The sequence below is a fragment of the Scatophagus argus genome, chromosome 1 (genome assembly GCF_020382885.2).
Source record: "Scatophagus argus isolate fScaArg1 chromosome 1, fScaArg1.pri, whole genome shotgun sequence".
In the NCBI taxonomy this organism is placed as follows: Eukaryota; Metazoa; Chordata; class Actinopteri; family Scatophagidae; genus Scatophagus; species Scatophagus argus.
Window position 1 is genome coordinate 22,087,846 of NC_058493.1, and position 13,199 is coordinate 22,101,044.

Genomic DNA, 13,199 nt, shown 5'->3' on the forward strand with positions numbered 1-13,199 from the left:
TGGCTTTGTTGAGAGTCTGTCTAAGACTGGATCCAAATATTGACTGAGGTCACATCCAGTCATAACACTGGGGATGGAGGCTGGTGTCATATCAAAAACCTTAATAAAGAAATCAGGACTATATTTGAGCTACTGGGATTAAATTTACATAACCTGAAATCAATGGATGTCTGCAATATGGGTCTGCCAACATCAAGTCAAGATGAAATGAACTATTTTACCAAAAACAAATTGCAGCCCCTCTGGTCTTGTGAATAAAAGGAGCTTGAAAAACCTGAGAAATCCAATTTGCTCTCAGTCTTTGCTGTCCATTTGAACCAGCCTGTGCTTCCTGGACAAAAATGATGTCAGTCTTCACCGATTTGAAATGCGAGACAATGCAACCCCTTTTGATTAATTATGTCCAAGACCCTTCTCATTGTCTGAGATCGGCGCTAGACTATTATCAGCACACAAAGCTGTCTACTGACATTATCTCTGAGATGAAAACGATCTGGCATCAACCCAAAATAACACAAAACATATAGCAAAGTACAGTACATAGAAAACAAATGCTGGGGTGTAGACTAACACACTTTAACACAGGAAAACATTCCCTGCCCACCCACAACATGGCAGTCCAATGTTTTGATTTCCTGGTTAGAAAGTCTGAAATTTAAATATATATAAGATTTTTCTTGCTTTGTTGAAAAGATCATTCTCAGCTGACTTAAATTTCAAAGTTTCGCAAAGTACTTGTCCATGAATCACAAAACTATATAAAGATGTTCTGTTGAAAATAGACTTTTTAAAAAATTATCATTTTTGTTGTGGTTCACCACATACACGCACACATGAATACATACGTTCTTCTGTCTCAGCTTTTTAAAAACTTAAGCGACAGCCTATTTATAGAGGCATGAAAGTCACTCATTTTGAATGCGAGGTTCAATAAGATGCAATGCTGGTTTTCCATTAAATGTTTCAGTCTCATCGAACTGCCTCAAAAAGAAATTAAAAGCAGAAACACCTCCAGCCTCCCTGAACGCCTCACACAGTCACTCTAAAGGTCACTGTTGTGTGTAGGTGTTGTACCGGTTCACTGAGCGGGTGCAACCAAATGCAAAGTGTGAGAACCACTGAAAGACATGCCATTGGTTTTATTCCACAGGTGTTGCTTAATGGGAAATGTTGTTAGCATTTGTAATGGGTGACACTGGAGACTCTTCACAGCATCTCTGCTCGTCCTCAGCAGCAGCAAAGTAAGTCTTGTTTTGTTTGAAGCTCTGTGTTGTGTGTCAAAATTCAACTTTCCGGTGAACTTTACCTACAAAAGAGCAACACATACAACTGGATGGTTGTGCTACTGCTGATTAAAAATTAAAAGAATAGCAGTGAATCAGTTGTGCATGCTACATATTTGCAACTTTTACCAAAATGTAGGGGAAATCATGAAATCAATCTGTTTTCAAAAACTGTAAAGCCAAGTAAACCTTCAGACTATCTGAATTACCAAAAAGCACACAGAGCATCAAAATGTTTGACTGTTAACAGAATCGTAAACAGACACTGATGATTGCCTCTGTTACTGTGTGAAGCCTTGTGTGAGTTTTCATTTCATATCACTACATTGTTATTTCTACTGCTTTTCCATAATGTGCCAACTTTGATAGATTTGTTGTTGTTGGCTGGAATGAGGAAGGGAAATGCTTGCTTTTATGGTTTGATGTCTTGATGTTTCTTTAGTGTATTTTCAGACTTTCAGCAAGCAGTGTCATGATGGAATATTATTTTATTCTCACTCATTGTGCTGCAGCAGCATTGACATTTACCGAAGCAACAGAGTGCCATTAATAGCACATGCTTTCCTCTGGGCCAGTGACATGAGCATCAGCTACAGCTTCAAGAAGTCCCTTGCAATGTATGCACCAATCTGGAGGTGTTTGTGCTGAGCCCCTTAGTGTCAGGGATGGGAAGATTTAATGTACAAGAGACAATTATTTTAAGACTATACTGTACTTCCAAAATTGTGGCAGCAGTTTTGTACACCTGGCCCAATCTCATACAACACCTTTAGGATGAGTTGAGGTGCCAGTTGTCAGGCCCTAACATCTAACACTGATGAGTGTTGCCTGACAACCCCATGATGACCACAAACTCCAGGAAGACACGTGTGCCACACATGACCCACAAAGCCTTAATGTGACATTTTTAAACTACAGTTAGTTTTAGAGTTTTAGAGGTGCTGGTAGGTGGATTTTATTTCCTTTGGAGAGAGCCAGGGTAGCTCTTTCTGCATTATAGTGTTCATAGAGTACATAAGTTTTATTCAAGATCCTTAGGCAATCCATTCTTTTATCATAGCTATCCATTTTTGTCTCAGCTCATTCTTCAGCTTTAGGGGAGTTAAAGGCACCCTGTGCAGTTTCTCACGTATAGCAGAACTATATAGCATTTTTTTTATTGACTAATGACAAACCACTTTTGTTCATTTCATGCACGAGGAAGTACACGTGCTTGCGCAGCACACAGGTGATACAACACATTGATATTGATGATATGCACAGTTTTCACTACTGATCTGACTTTGGACAAGGGTAAGGGAATTATTTCAGCATGGTTGTTTCACCTCATGCATGCAAACCATGTGTTTAGGTGAGAACTTTTGTTTGTTTACAGGAAAATTCCACAGAGCACCTTTAAGAAATTGTTTGCGGATCACGGTCTCATATTTTTAGATTAATTTCATATTTATCTCATATTTTCACTGCATTGTTTCATATTAGGGAAACTACAAAGGCAGAGATAGATATTGTTCTTTTTCTTTGAGCAACATTGGAAAAAAAAACATTTTTGTTTGTGCTTTAAGGAGCAGTGAGAAAATAGCTGCGCACAAACAATGCAGCAAGGGGGAGACAAAACTCCTTGTAACTTCAGGCTTGCTTAGTATTTTGTATAATCTGGAATATGCAATGTCTGAATACTAATTTTATCAAATGTATGCAGAATCAGTTTTTTTTCTATTACCACTAGAACAAGAGGAGTTAGTCCCATGTGAAAACCACAGGGTGACAGAGGCTCTGCCTGTGATGTTTGCCTCTCATTTACAGCTGCTGACACTTTATTCTGACCTTGGCAACAACCTGTGTGGCTCCTAAAAGCAGGATGTTATGTTGCTCTTAGAGCCAAAGGAGAGCTTGTCCCATTCACATCTTTATTAATGTATCCACTGAAGGCTCCTAGAAATGATATCTCTATCTATTTTATGATGGGTGCAAAATCTATTCTGATCACAGCGAAATATCACCTGCACTGCCAGGGAAAAACAAACTAAAAATACCAGGCTGGAAATCAATATATTCACCCAGCAACAACACTAAGTGGAGCACACTTACAAATGACACACCTGTTTTATGAGTGGCCATATTTACAGTTCACTTTGTCATCTAAAAAGCTTCAGAAAGGCTGAGTTTCACCTGTAAGCTCAAACATGTGGAGGAACAGATTTCTGGCTTCTCTACCACCATTTGAGTAGAAATAAAAAATAAACAAAAAATCTATGAATACTGAAAACACACAAATGTAGCAGGTGTCATGTCATGTTCACCCCCTGCAGGTCAGTGGACTGCACACTCACTTTGCAGTTTCAGCCTTGAGTCTGTCTAGAGACGTGTCTATCACATTTGCACATGTGGATTCAGCAGATGTGTTGTGCTGTCAGGCTGCATGAGAATCATGAATGAACAGCCTTCCCCTGAGCTTAGCCACATATTCTCAGCTGGACTGATACCTTGGCTCTTACTCAGCAGACACTCGAGGACATTGTTGTTTTTTAAAACATTTTTGTCTTGCTTTTTGTTTATGCTTGGGCTCCTCTCCCAAACTGCTGGTTTGTTGCAGACTACATCAGGTGTTCCTCCAGAATCATTCCTGTATTTTGGTGCATTTCGACCTTCCACCCTCACAAGCCCTTGTGATTCAGGTGTATTTATGCTATAATCAACTGAAACCCTTTGACCACTCACAGGTGACATTTAACCCATTTAACTAATTATGTGATTTTGAACCTAAATTGGCTGCACTAGGGATAATTTAGACTTTCCTATTAAATAAATACTACCGGTACAATCACATACGCAAACAGAAGTGTTTTACATTTGTAGGATTTTGTTCTTATTTTTACATTAAATTGTCTTTTTTCTTTTGAATCAGAATTACAAAAAACACATTTAATGTCCTTTGGTTCAAGGTTGTAAAACATGAGAATTTACAAGAATGGTGAATAATTTTTATACAATCTTTGTGAAGATGAAATACAAGGAACAAGATTATCAAGTTAAAATGAAGGAACGAGAGTTACTGGATGTTGTTCACAACTTTTTTCATGACAGGCTTCATTTGCTCTTGTTGCCCATGAAGCATACAAGAAGTTAATTTGGTGTTTTTCACCCTCTAAAGACAAGCTTAGCATACAGATAAGTTTTGCACTCAATTATTTTGAATAGCAAGAATGAAATTAGAAGTTAAGCAGTAAGTAATGAATTCAAAGCAAGTCCAAATTATAAAAATAGTCTTTTAATATAAACATATTCAGTGAACAAGAACAAATGTACAAATCAGAAACATCAGAAACTTTACAAATCTATTGAAACCTAAGATAAGCATGTTAAAAAAATCAATTAACATGGTCTTGTGAGTTAGTATCATCTTAATTAGTTTAAGTGATTGCCATAAATAGGACCGCAAATAAATTATGAGCTTTTCTTCTCTGCCTCCAAACACCTTTGGTGAGCAGGTTGTCGTAATGAATTTCCCCAGTGGACTTCTACTCGGGCCATTTGCATCTGTCAATAAAGGAGGGATCACTTAGTGTATGTATGAAATATACAAGAATTCAAATTATTTAGTACGCATTCACCCTGGATATACCTGAGCTCAGCAGGAGTTTAAGAAACCGATCACTTTGTTTATTCAGTTCATCCTGCATGTCTGAGTAGCTGCTGGGAATACATTTTCATGTATCTCATACTAGAACTTTTCATCTTCATCCACTTGCTTTTCTTATTTCCCAACAACGACTCCATAATGCCCTTTTCTTCTCCACATATCCATTCTGATAGAAAAAGTCTGTCTAATGTCACTTTTGAGTACAGACTGGAGTGTTTAAACAAAATGTCCATGGTAAATGAACAGATCATTACACCGAAGCCTCTCTCTAGCCCTACCTGCAGGAAGCTTGGTCAAAATGTTGATGCTTGTGGGCACAGATGGAAGAGTTGAGTTGACAGCGATGGATCGGTCTCGGCTGGAGTGTTGGCACAGGTTGAGGAAGACAGTCACAGCGTTCCGTGTCTATCTCGCAGTCAGGCATCCATGAACTGAGTGGAAAGTCTAAGCAGGAGGTGAAAAATGTCAGTCACAAAGGTTGTATAAGCACAAGAAATGATTTTTCATCTTGAGCTGAATTGCGATTTCATAACACCAGTTTGTTTGTACTTTGATAATATAATATTTAATATATATAATATTAACTTACAGTATCTTCAGTTCACTTTACTGTGTCCCTTCCACACATGTATGAAGGCTGAAGAATTCTGACATAAACACCACATCAAAATCTTTAAAATGGCATTTGTTTTTTTCCCCCTTATTAAAATATATCTGAATATGCTGATATTGCGCATTTTTTGCACAAATCTTTCTCGCAAGTGCTACCTCTTAAAATCAAGTTTTCAATGAGCACAGATTAACATTTCACTTTATGTAATGAATGTAAAAAGCAGCCTTCTGGTGTCAGACTCATACGTACATACGTTATTCTACACAAGGAAGCTTAAACATTCAACTGTAGCAACGAGAAGAAACAACATAGCTTATTTTTGTGTGGAAGCGGGCTTTAACTGATTCTCAAACTAAAAAATTAAAAAACAAAATCACAAGGACAATGTGAACAAGCTGATGGTGAGTGGATATTGTTAGCGTGCTAAGTTGTGCTAATTAGCACTAAACACAAAGTACAACTGAGGGCTACTTTGGTCATAAATCAAAAGTTAGAAGTTAGCTATCCTAAAATAAGCTATGAATGTAAGTTTTGTGCCAGTCAATCAAGGAGTTGTTTAGATATTTTTAAAAATACTCCACTGATTTGCTATTGCACTCTGGTGACATTCTTGGACCCCCCCAATACACAGTGGAAAAAAAAAAATAGCCAGACTTCAAAGTGACACCATCACATGTCCAAACGTAAAAAAATATTTACTTTATTGTAATTCTCAAATTGTCACATTTGAGAAGATGTTTAATGTTTGGCATATTTGCCAGTGAGAATTTATCATTTATCACAATGAATCATTTCTTGATAACAGTTAAGATCAAACTTTATATTCTATTAGTTATTATTATTATTTACAATGTATCATAAATATTCTTCATGTGATTTATGAATTTTTATTAATTATAAAACCTTGAAAGTGAAATACTCATGTACAGATACCTCAAATTTGTATTTGTACAATACTTGAGTAATGCACTTGCTTACATTCCACCACTGCCCAGTTGTCTCCACTTTGACTTCCTGGAGGACACGTGTTAAGTGCAGTTGGCATAAATAATAACTGCCAATAATGTTTTGCACGCTGGTTTTAAAAGCTGTTCCACATGTCCCAAAGGCCTTTCTCAATGTTTACACACACACACACACACACACACATACACACATACACACACCTGGTGTGCTGGAAGGGTAAGGTATGCATCTGTCAGTTGAGCAATCCCAAATCAACCCACTTTCACAAAGTCTCCTTGAGTCCTGTGACAGCTGTCGCATCGGAAAGCAGCTGCCAATGAACCAAAAGGATTAGAGCAGACACACAAACAGGATACCAAATTCTTATGAGAAATAAGGTCTGAGCCTGAGTCTCCAGACTCACCCACTGCTTCTGTGAGGCTGAGCGTTACGTCGTATTATGGCGGGCTCCATGCACCTGCACTCTGTATGATTGGCTACTTTAATTAACACAGGTTCTGGTACGGACTTGAATGGGATGACACTAAGGACCTGAAATGCACACACACACACTGGTGTAACTCTAGTGTTGTTCAAAAAGGTCAAAAAGTTCAACCTATCCACTCCCATTGTTTTTAGATCTGGTCACTCACGGTTTTATTCACATATACAGTAGTCGTGTTTCTGCAGGTGACGCCTTCTTGATTGCAGCAGCCACTGCACCTGTCAATGGGAAAACAAATTCATACCTTTGTAAAGTGATGTGCGTGCCAGAAATATGAATTTAAAACAGTTTCACAGAACATGCGGTTGATTCTGGTGATTTGAGGCTTTCCATGTTTATGGGAGTTTTCTTTATATGAAAGATCATTTTGGGTCAGAGGTCAAATTAAATCTACATGGATATGTGACCTGCCTATGATCTAACAGTGAGGATGGTAACTGAGTGTTGATGGAATGAGTTTCAAGATATAAGAAGACCTTTCTCAGTGGTTCAGCTACAGCCAGCAGTGGGTTAGCTTAGTTTAGCTACTGTAAAGACGGAGGAACAGCAAGCCTGGCTCTGCTCTCCTCCTACCAGCATCTTGAAAACTCAACAATTAACACAATATAACTTACTTGTTTAATTTATACAAAAGCCAACATTAAGCAACTCATCATTTCTACTATTCTTTTTGTGCAGATTAAACGAATTATATATAATGTTTAATTAGTGTGTTCTACAGATGCTAGCAGGTGGATTTGTTGGTTATTTGTCCCTTTTTCCAGTCTTTATGTCAAACTATTCTTTGAGCAATATTCTCAAAAAAAAAACAACAAACATATTAAAACAGGTTTACAGATAGTTTCAAACAGCTGTTAAAGAGATTTTCTCTATCACTTTTCAATATGTGTTTGATATGCCCTTGTTGTTTGAGACCTCCACTGGCTCCTAAGCAGGCTTGTAGAGGTCAAATATGGATATTGTTTAAAAACTTTTTTTTCACGTCAGCATCTGTTCAACATGTTGATGTCACATGAGCGACTGCTGAAACATATTGTAAGCTCAAGTATCAGGTAGGATTCAGGGAAAGTGCCATCGCCCTCCTGGTTTCATGTTAAACGAACCTGTGGATAGACACACAGGGTGGCTTGAAAAACATTGAGGGGTCCGTGCCGAGCTCCTTGGCCACATCGACACATGTTTCCCTTGGCATGCATTGAGTCCGCTGCCACTCTTCATCTATGGCTAAATGGGAGACACACAGTGTTCACAGGCACATCAACACACATACAAAGACTTGCATGGAACATGTGTACATTGTTTATCCAACCTTTAAGTATCTCCAGACTGTAAGATTCTGCAGCGTAGCGTGTCGAGCGGTGTGAGCCGGCTGAAGGTGGAGAGGAGAGGGCCTCTGGCTGCTGCAGTCTCAGACGGCACTTCCATAACTTCCAGTCAGGAAAGTCTGTGAGCTTCAGCAGCTCATCCAGGCTGGAGGCTGACCGCACATTCCTCTCCCACTGCTTCTTTACCTGCAGGAGTCATAAAACTGCTTTCAGTAAGCAGACTTGTCTGTATAGTGGGGCAGGGAGGCCAAATGGACTGGTCAGCCATAGCCTAAAGCGAAGCCAATAGCGAATGGGATGTGAGATGTGATCATTTTAGTGATATAGCCTACCAACTGTGAGTAAGTTCGAGAGAGGCAGTGTAGGCTGCTTGCAGCTGGCGTGTTGCAGTCTTTATCCTCCCTTTATTGCCATCCTCCTTTTATTGGCCGACAGTGGAGAGAGCCCTATTTTAATTCTTTTAGACCTTAGTGCAGCATTTGACACTGCAGACCACAACATTTTAATTAACCGACTGTAGTCCCGGGTGGGCATCCTGGGCACCGCACTCCATTGGCTGTGCTCTTACTTTTTGGACAAAACTTTTGCAGTCACCATAGGTGAGTACATGTCATCCTCAGCCCCACATCATGTGGTGTGCTGCAGGGCTCAAGTTTAGGTCCGATTATATTCTCTATTTATGTGCTCCTTCTTGGCCAAATTATTCAGAAACACAATGCCTCCTTTCACTGCTATGCAGACGACTCACAGATATACCTTCCCTTGAGACCCACTGAGCCAAGAAGCCTAGCTGCCGCCACTGACTGTCTCAGTGATGTAAACTGTTGGATGGCCCGAAACTTTCTCCAACTCAACAGTTCAAAAACAGAAATCATGCTGTTTAGCCTCCCACATCCCCAGACACCAATCAGCCTTGGTCTTCTATTTGACTGAAACCCCAGCTTTGACCCCCAAGTCAAAAAAATTGTCTTATCTTGCTTCATCCAACTGCATATGATCTCAATACTAAAACCACTCCTCCCACGGTATGACCTCCAAAGTCGAGGTTAAAAACTAAAGGTGACCAGGTTTGTACTGTCAGAGTCCCTCGGCTTTGGATCGAGGAGATAAGGCTTACAAGGTCAGTAACTTCTTTTAAGTCACTTCTCAAAACACACTTTTACAGACTGGCTTTTACATGATGTTGTCTTTTTACTGTATACATATATATATATATATATATATATATATATATATTTATCTTAAACCTTCACCATTTGTATATTTATATTTTGTTTATTGCATTGTATTCGGTGTACAATTTGTCAGTTTTGTCTTTAATGATTGTTAAGCACTTTGTAAACCTGGTTTTTGGAAGGTGCTATATAAATAAAGTTATTAATATTATTATTATCCTGTGGTGAAAATGACACACTGCAGGACTACACTGAGTGTTGACAATCTGATTTTTTTCACATAATTTATTTCTAATGTTGAGGTGTCTGCAGACAGCACACAAATTTCAAACCGTTAAAACAGTACCATTGGAAATCCTTAGTAAGTGTCCATTACCAGGAATTACACCCTGCAGCCAATCAGAATCAAGTATTCACCCAGTCCATGTTAAATGAACAAGTGTTTAAAACTCACCCCTTTATCATAATGACTTTTAACATCCCTGATTAAAAGGTATGGCCAATAGCTTGTTAGCTGCTAGTCTAACGAAACTCTGAACTACAAAGTCCCAAGGACGCCATTGTCTGGGTGATCAGTCCACTTGTCTCTATAATGGAAGAGCAGATAAAAATCCTGGCTGACATACACATACCAGCTGTTTTTGCATCAAAGAACCAAAATACAAACAAAGACACTGCTGAGGGACTTTTGTCCTTCATTCTTGGCTCCCCTGAAATTTTAGTGGCAAATCATAAGTCGAGGAAGATTTTTCCAAAGTGATGTTTGTCAAAGACGTCTTGTGGGGATTGCTGTGGAGAAGGTCCAAACTGTGAATCTCCTTGTTATCACAGAGCTTGCGAGAGTGCATCATACCCTATCATGTAAGCAAAGTAAACAAAAAGTATGAGATGGGCAAGGAATCAACTGACACCCTGCAGCCAATCAGAATCAAGCACTCACCCATGCAATGGTACAATTACACTTAAACATTATTTTGGAAATCTTATGAACAAAATAAAAAACTTGTACAGCAGCAGATTCATATTCCTTTTGAATTATAGGAAAGACTTTCTATCAGTCCTTGATTATGGTGGTATAATCTACAGACACATTTCTGCATCCACTCCGAAACCCCTTGACTCAGGTTGTCAGTCTGCCCTCAGATTCGTTACCAGAGATTTCTGTGATGCTAAGCACTGCTTTCTGTGTAACAAAGTTGGTTGTTCCTTTCTGGCACAGAGACACGATAACCACCTTTATCTTTTCGTCCACAAATCCCTTACTGGACATTCACCACCTCATATGCCATCTGTGCTGTACTGTTCCACAGGACCCTGCTGACTCAGTTCGTCAGATCCACTGGGTTTACTCTGAACTTGGAAAATCTGCCTTCTCACTACTCTCACCACCCCTAAACGATTCAAGATGATGATCTCAAACGACTTCACCCCAGTGTGCAATTGTTTATTGACCTCTTTTGACTCTTTTAACCCTGCATATTCCCCTGCATTTCAACATCACTGCAAATGAGGGAAAAGTTGATTTTTGAAGCTTAAATACAGGTCTGAATGAATCAATAAACATATGAATGAAGCATACAGCTATCCTTGGCACCTCTCCATAGAGAGAAAGTCAGAAAACTGCCTTGTCATGCTACCACAAAAGGGCAAAGTTCCCATTATGACATAAACCAGAACAAAATGTAGGCAGTAAAAAAATTAGATCTGTGGTTTGGACAAGTTATGATGATGTGATCAAATTAAGAAAAAAAAAATCTAAATTTATGTCCCACATGAACGATTTTTACTGTTTTGTTCTTGTTTTAACTTGACTGAAATAACCTTTGAAGAGCCACTGTGATCCAGAAGCCAGAAGTCTGATTCTGGATGACAGATCTACAACCGAGGTGGAGGCACGTCAGAGGACCATCCTGAAATATTGCACTTGTCTGCACAGTGTTTGCCTTATTTCACTTGATGTGCTCAGTGTGTTTCAGAACAAAGGGTGGAGCAGGTTGGCCGGCTGACTGCTTCCACTTAAATCAGAGAAACAACAGCAGAAAGTGGGGAGGTTTCCCCTCTGCGATTTCTACCAGGGGAAAGACCCACTAATGAGAAACAGAAAGGGAGCACGCTGAAGAGAGGGGTGTAAAGAATCGAGGTGTTTAGATATTTAAATACAGAGAAAAAGAGGAGAGACAAACAGTAACAGAAATGAATGACGGCTAGATAATGAAAATCAGTTAGAGTGAAGAATAGGAGTGGATTCTTTCTCTGTGACGCAGATTCGAAGTTGATGTGCATTTCCTCTTTTTGCCACATGCGAGTGCACACATGATTTCTGTCAATTTTGGCTTCAGTGGCCAGAACACAGTGAGCACATGTGAGTCTACTGCACTGTGAACAGCTGGTCGAGACTGAAGTTTTTATGTGAAGAGATAAGAGGCTACACAATACCGCAAAAATGAACGAAATCAAATGGCAAGTGCATCAGGAATATGAAAACAGTGACTTTAAATTGTACCTTCTGTTGGATATGAGATGATAAATTAAAGTTATTGTCACTAGACAAAATCAGTGTTCCATATCGGCTATAAAAAGCAACCACAAGAGGCTTCTTATTGCTGCGTACATACAAATTACACACACATAAAACACTTACCCAACCTCCTCCCTCTCTGTGCATGCTGTGGCCCACGTTTATCCAGCTCAGCTCCACCACCAGACTGACCAAGCAGGAGATTCTGCACAGAGTCCGCTTCGTCTTCATCACCGTCCCTCGGCTCTGCTCACTTTCTCTGAAGCACTCGGCAAGATGGACTTGTCTCCTTGTACTGCTGGCAGAAAGCACTCAGAGCTGGCTGCCTCCCTGACTCGGTTTCCCAGACCGGCCAAGTCCCGCAGACCACACAAACACTCAGTGTGCTTAGTGCAGGTATGTGCAACACAGACTCTTGATCTTCCAGCTGCACAGTAGAGTGAGAGTGTGTGTGTGTGTGTAAGCCAAATGGAGGAGGCTAAAGAGGCTTTAAAACATGCACCTCTCACTGCAGAGGCTTTGATGCAGAACCTGAGGTGGTTAAACAACGAGTTTACTGGAAGTTACGTCAGACAAAAGAAAAGTCAAGACTCTCTGGAAAACTGCTAGCCTTTTTGTCTAAGTGGACTAAAGGCCTGTGAGGTATTTCAGAGGACTGCAGCAAGCTAAACTGAACAAATTCCTCTGTGTTCAAATTCTTTTCTTTCCCCACCTCCTGACTGGCAGCTGACTTCTGGCTTCTATTAACTGCTAATTTCAGTGGTTACAATATTTGTACATTAAACTTCCCCCGTGTCTCTCCTCAGGTCTCCAGATCCTACTGTGGTTAGTCCGTTTAAAAAGGCCCTGAGGTTCGAGAGGAGCCACACAATTACTTCCTCTAAGATGTGAGCAAATTCTGAAAAAGCTATGAGAAACTGTCTTGGTGTCTGCCCTTATGTCTGTCCCACTGCTGATGGTCCTGCTGCCTCAAGGGTTGCCTTGCTACTCGCTTCTGTCTTCCCGTCTTTCCGTTTTTAAAGCCTGTTTGTCAGGTGATCGAGTTCCCTACCCGTTTAATCGCCTGTCAGTGTCTCCTCTTCTGGTGCTGCCAAACACACACAGCTGCACACAAGAGCAGGAACATGTGTTTTAAATGTGATCCAGACCTCTATAAGCGGGAAAAAGCACCACCCCTGCCCCACCGACACCC

At 39.9% G+C, this 13,199-nt stretch overlaps 1 protein-coding gene across 2 annotated transcripts; it reads right to left on the minus strand.

Annotated features, from left to right (window-relative positions):
- Positions 1–4,532: 4,532 nt before the first annotated feature.
- Positions 4,533–13,169, minus strand: vegfd (vascular endothelial growth factor D). Of its 2 annotated transcripts, XM_046391796.1 has the most exons (9): positions 13,059–13,166; positions 12,131–12,434; positions 8,299–8,500; positions 8,093–8,213; positions 7,138–7,207; positions 6,909–7,036; positions 6,706–6,815; positions 5,205–5,370; positions 4,533–4,823 (listed from the first exon to the last, which is right to left on the minus strand). In XM_046391796.1, exons 2-9 carry the CDS (start codon positions 12,236–12,238, stop codon positions 4,805–4,807), a joined length of 924 nt encoding a protein of 307 aa, XP_046247752.1. In that variant the 5' UTR covers positions 12,239–12,434; positions 13,059–13,166; the 3' UTR covers positions 4,533–4,804. The 2 variants fall into 2 exon arrangements, with proteins under 2 accessions (XP_046247752.1, XP_046247761.1); XM_046391805.1 differs by lacking the exon at positions 4,533–4,823 and adding an exon at positions 5,516–5,573 and having other exon boundaries at positions 5,231–5,370; positions 12,131–13,169.
- Between the last annotated feature and the right edge of the window lie 30 nt (positions 13,170–13,199).

Excerpts from the sequence above, each read along its gene's own strand:
- vegfd (XM_046391796.1), bottom strand. The coding sequence starts at position 12,238 with ATGAAGACGAAGCGGACTCTGTGCAGAATCTCCTGCTTGGTCAGTCTG. Across the intron at positions 8,501-12,130 it reads ACAGAGAGGGAGGAGGTTGG|GTAAAGAAGCAGTGGGAGAG; the intron begins GTAAGTGTTTTA and ends TGACTCCTGCAG. Across the intron at positions 7,208-8,092 it reads CCCTGTGTGTCTATCCACAG|GTGCAGTGGCTGCTGCAATC; the intron begins GTTCGTTTAACA and ends TCCCATTGACAG.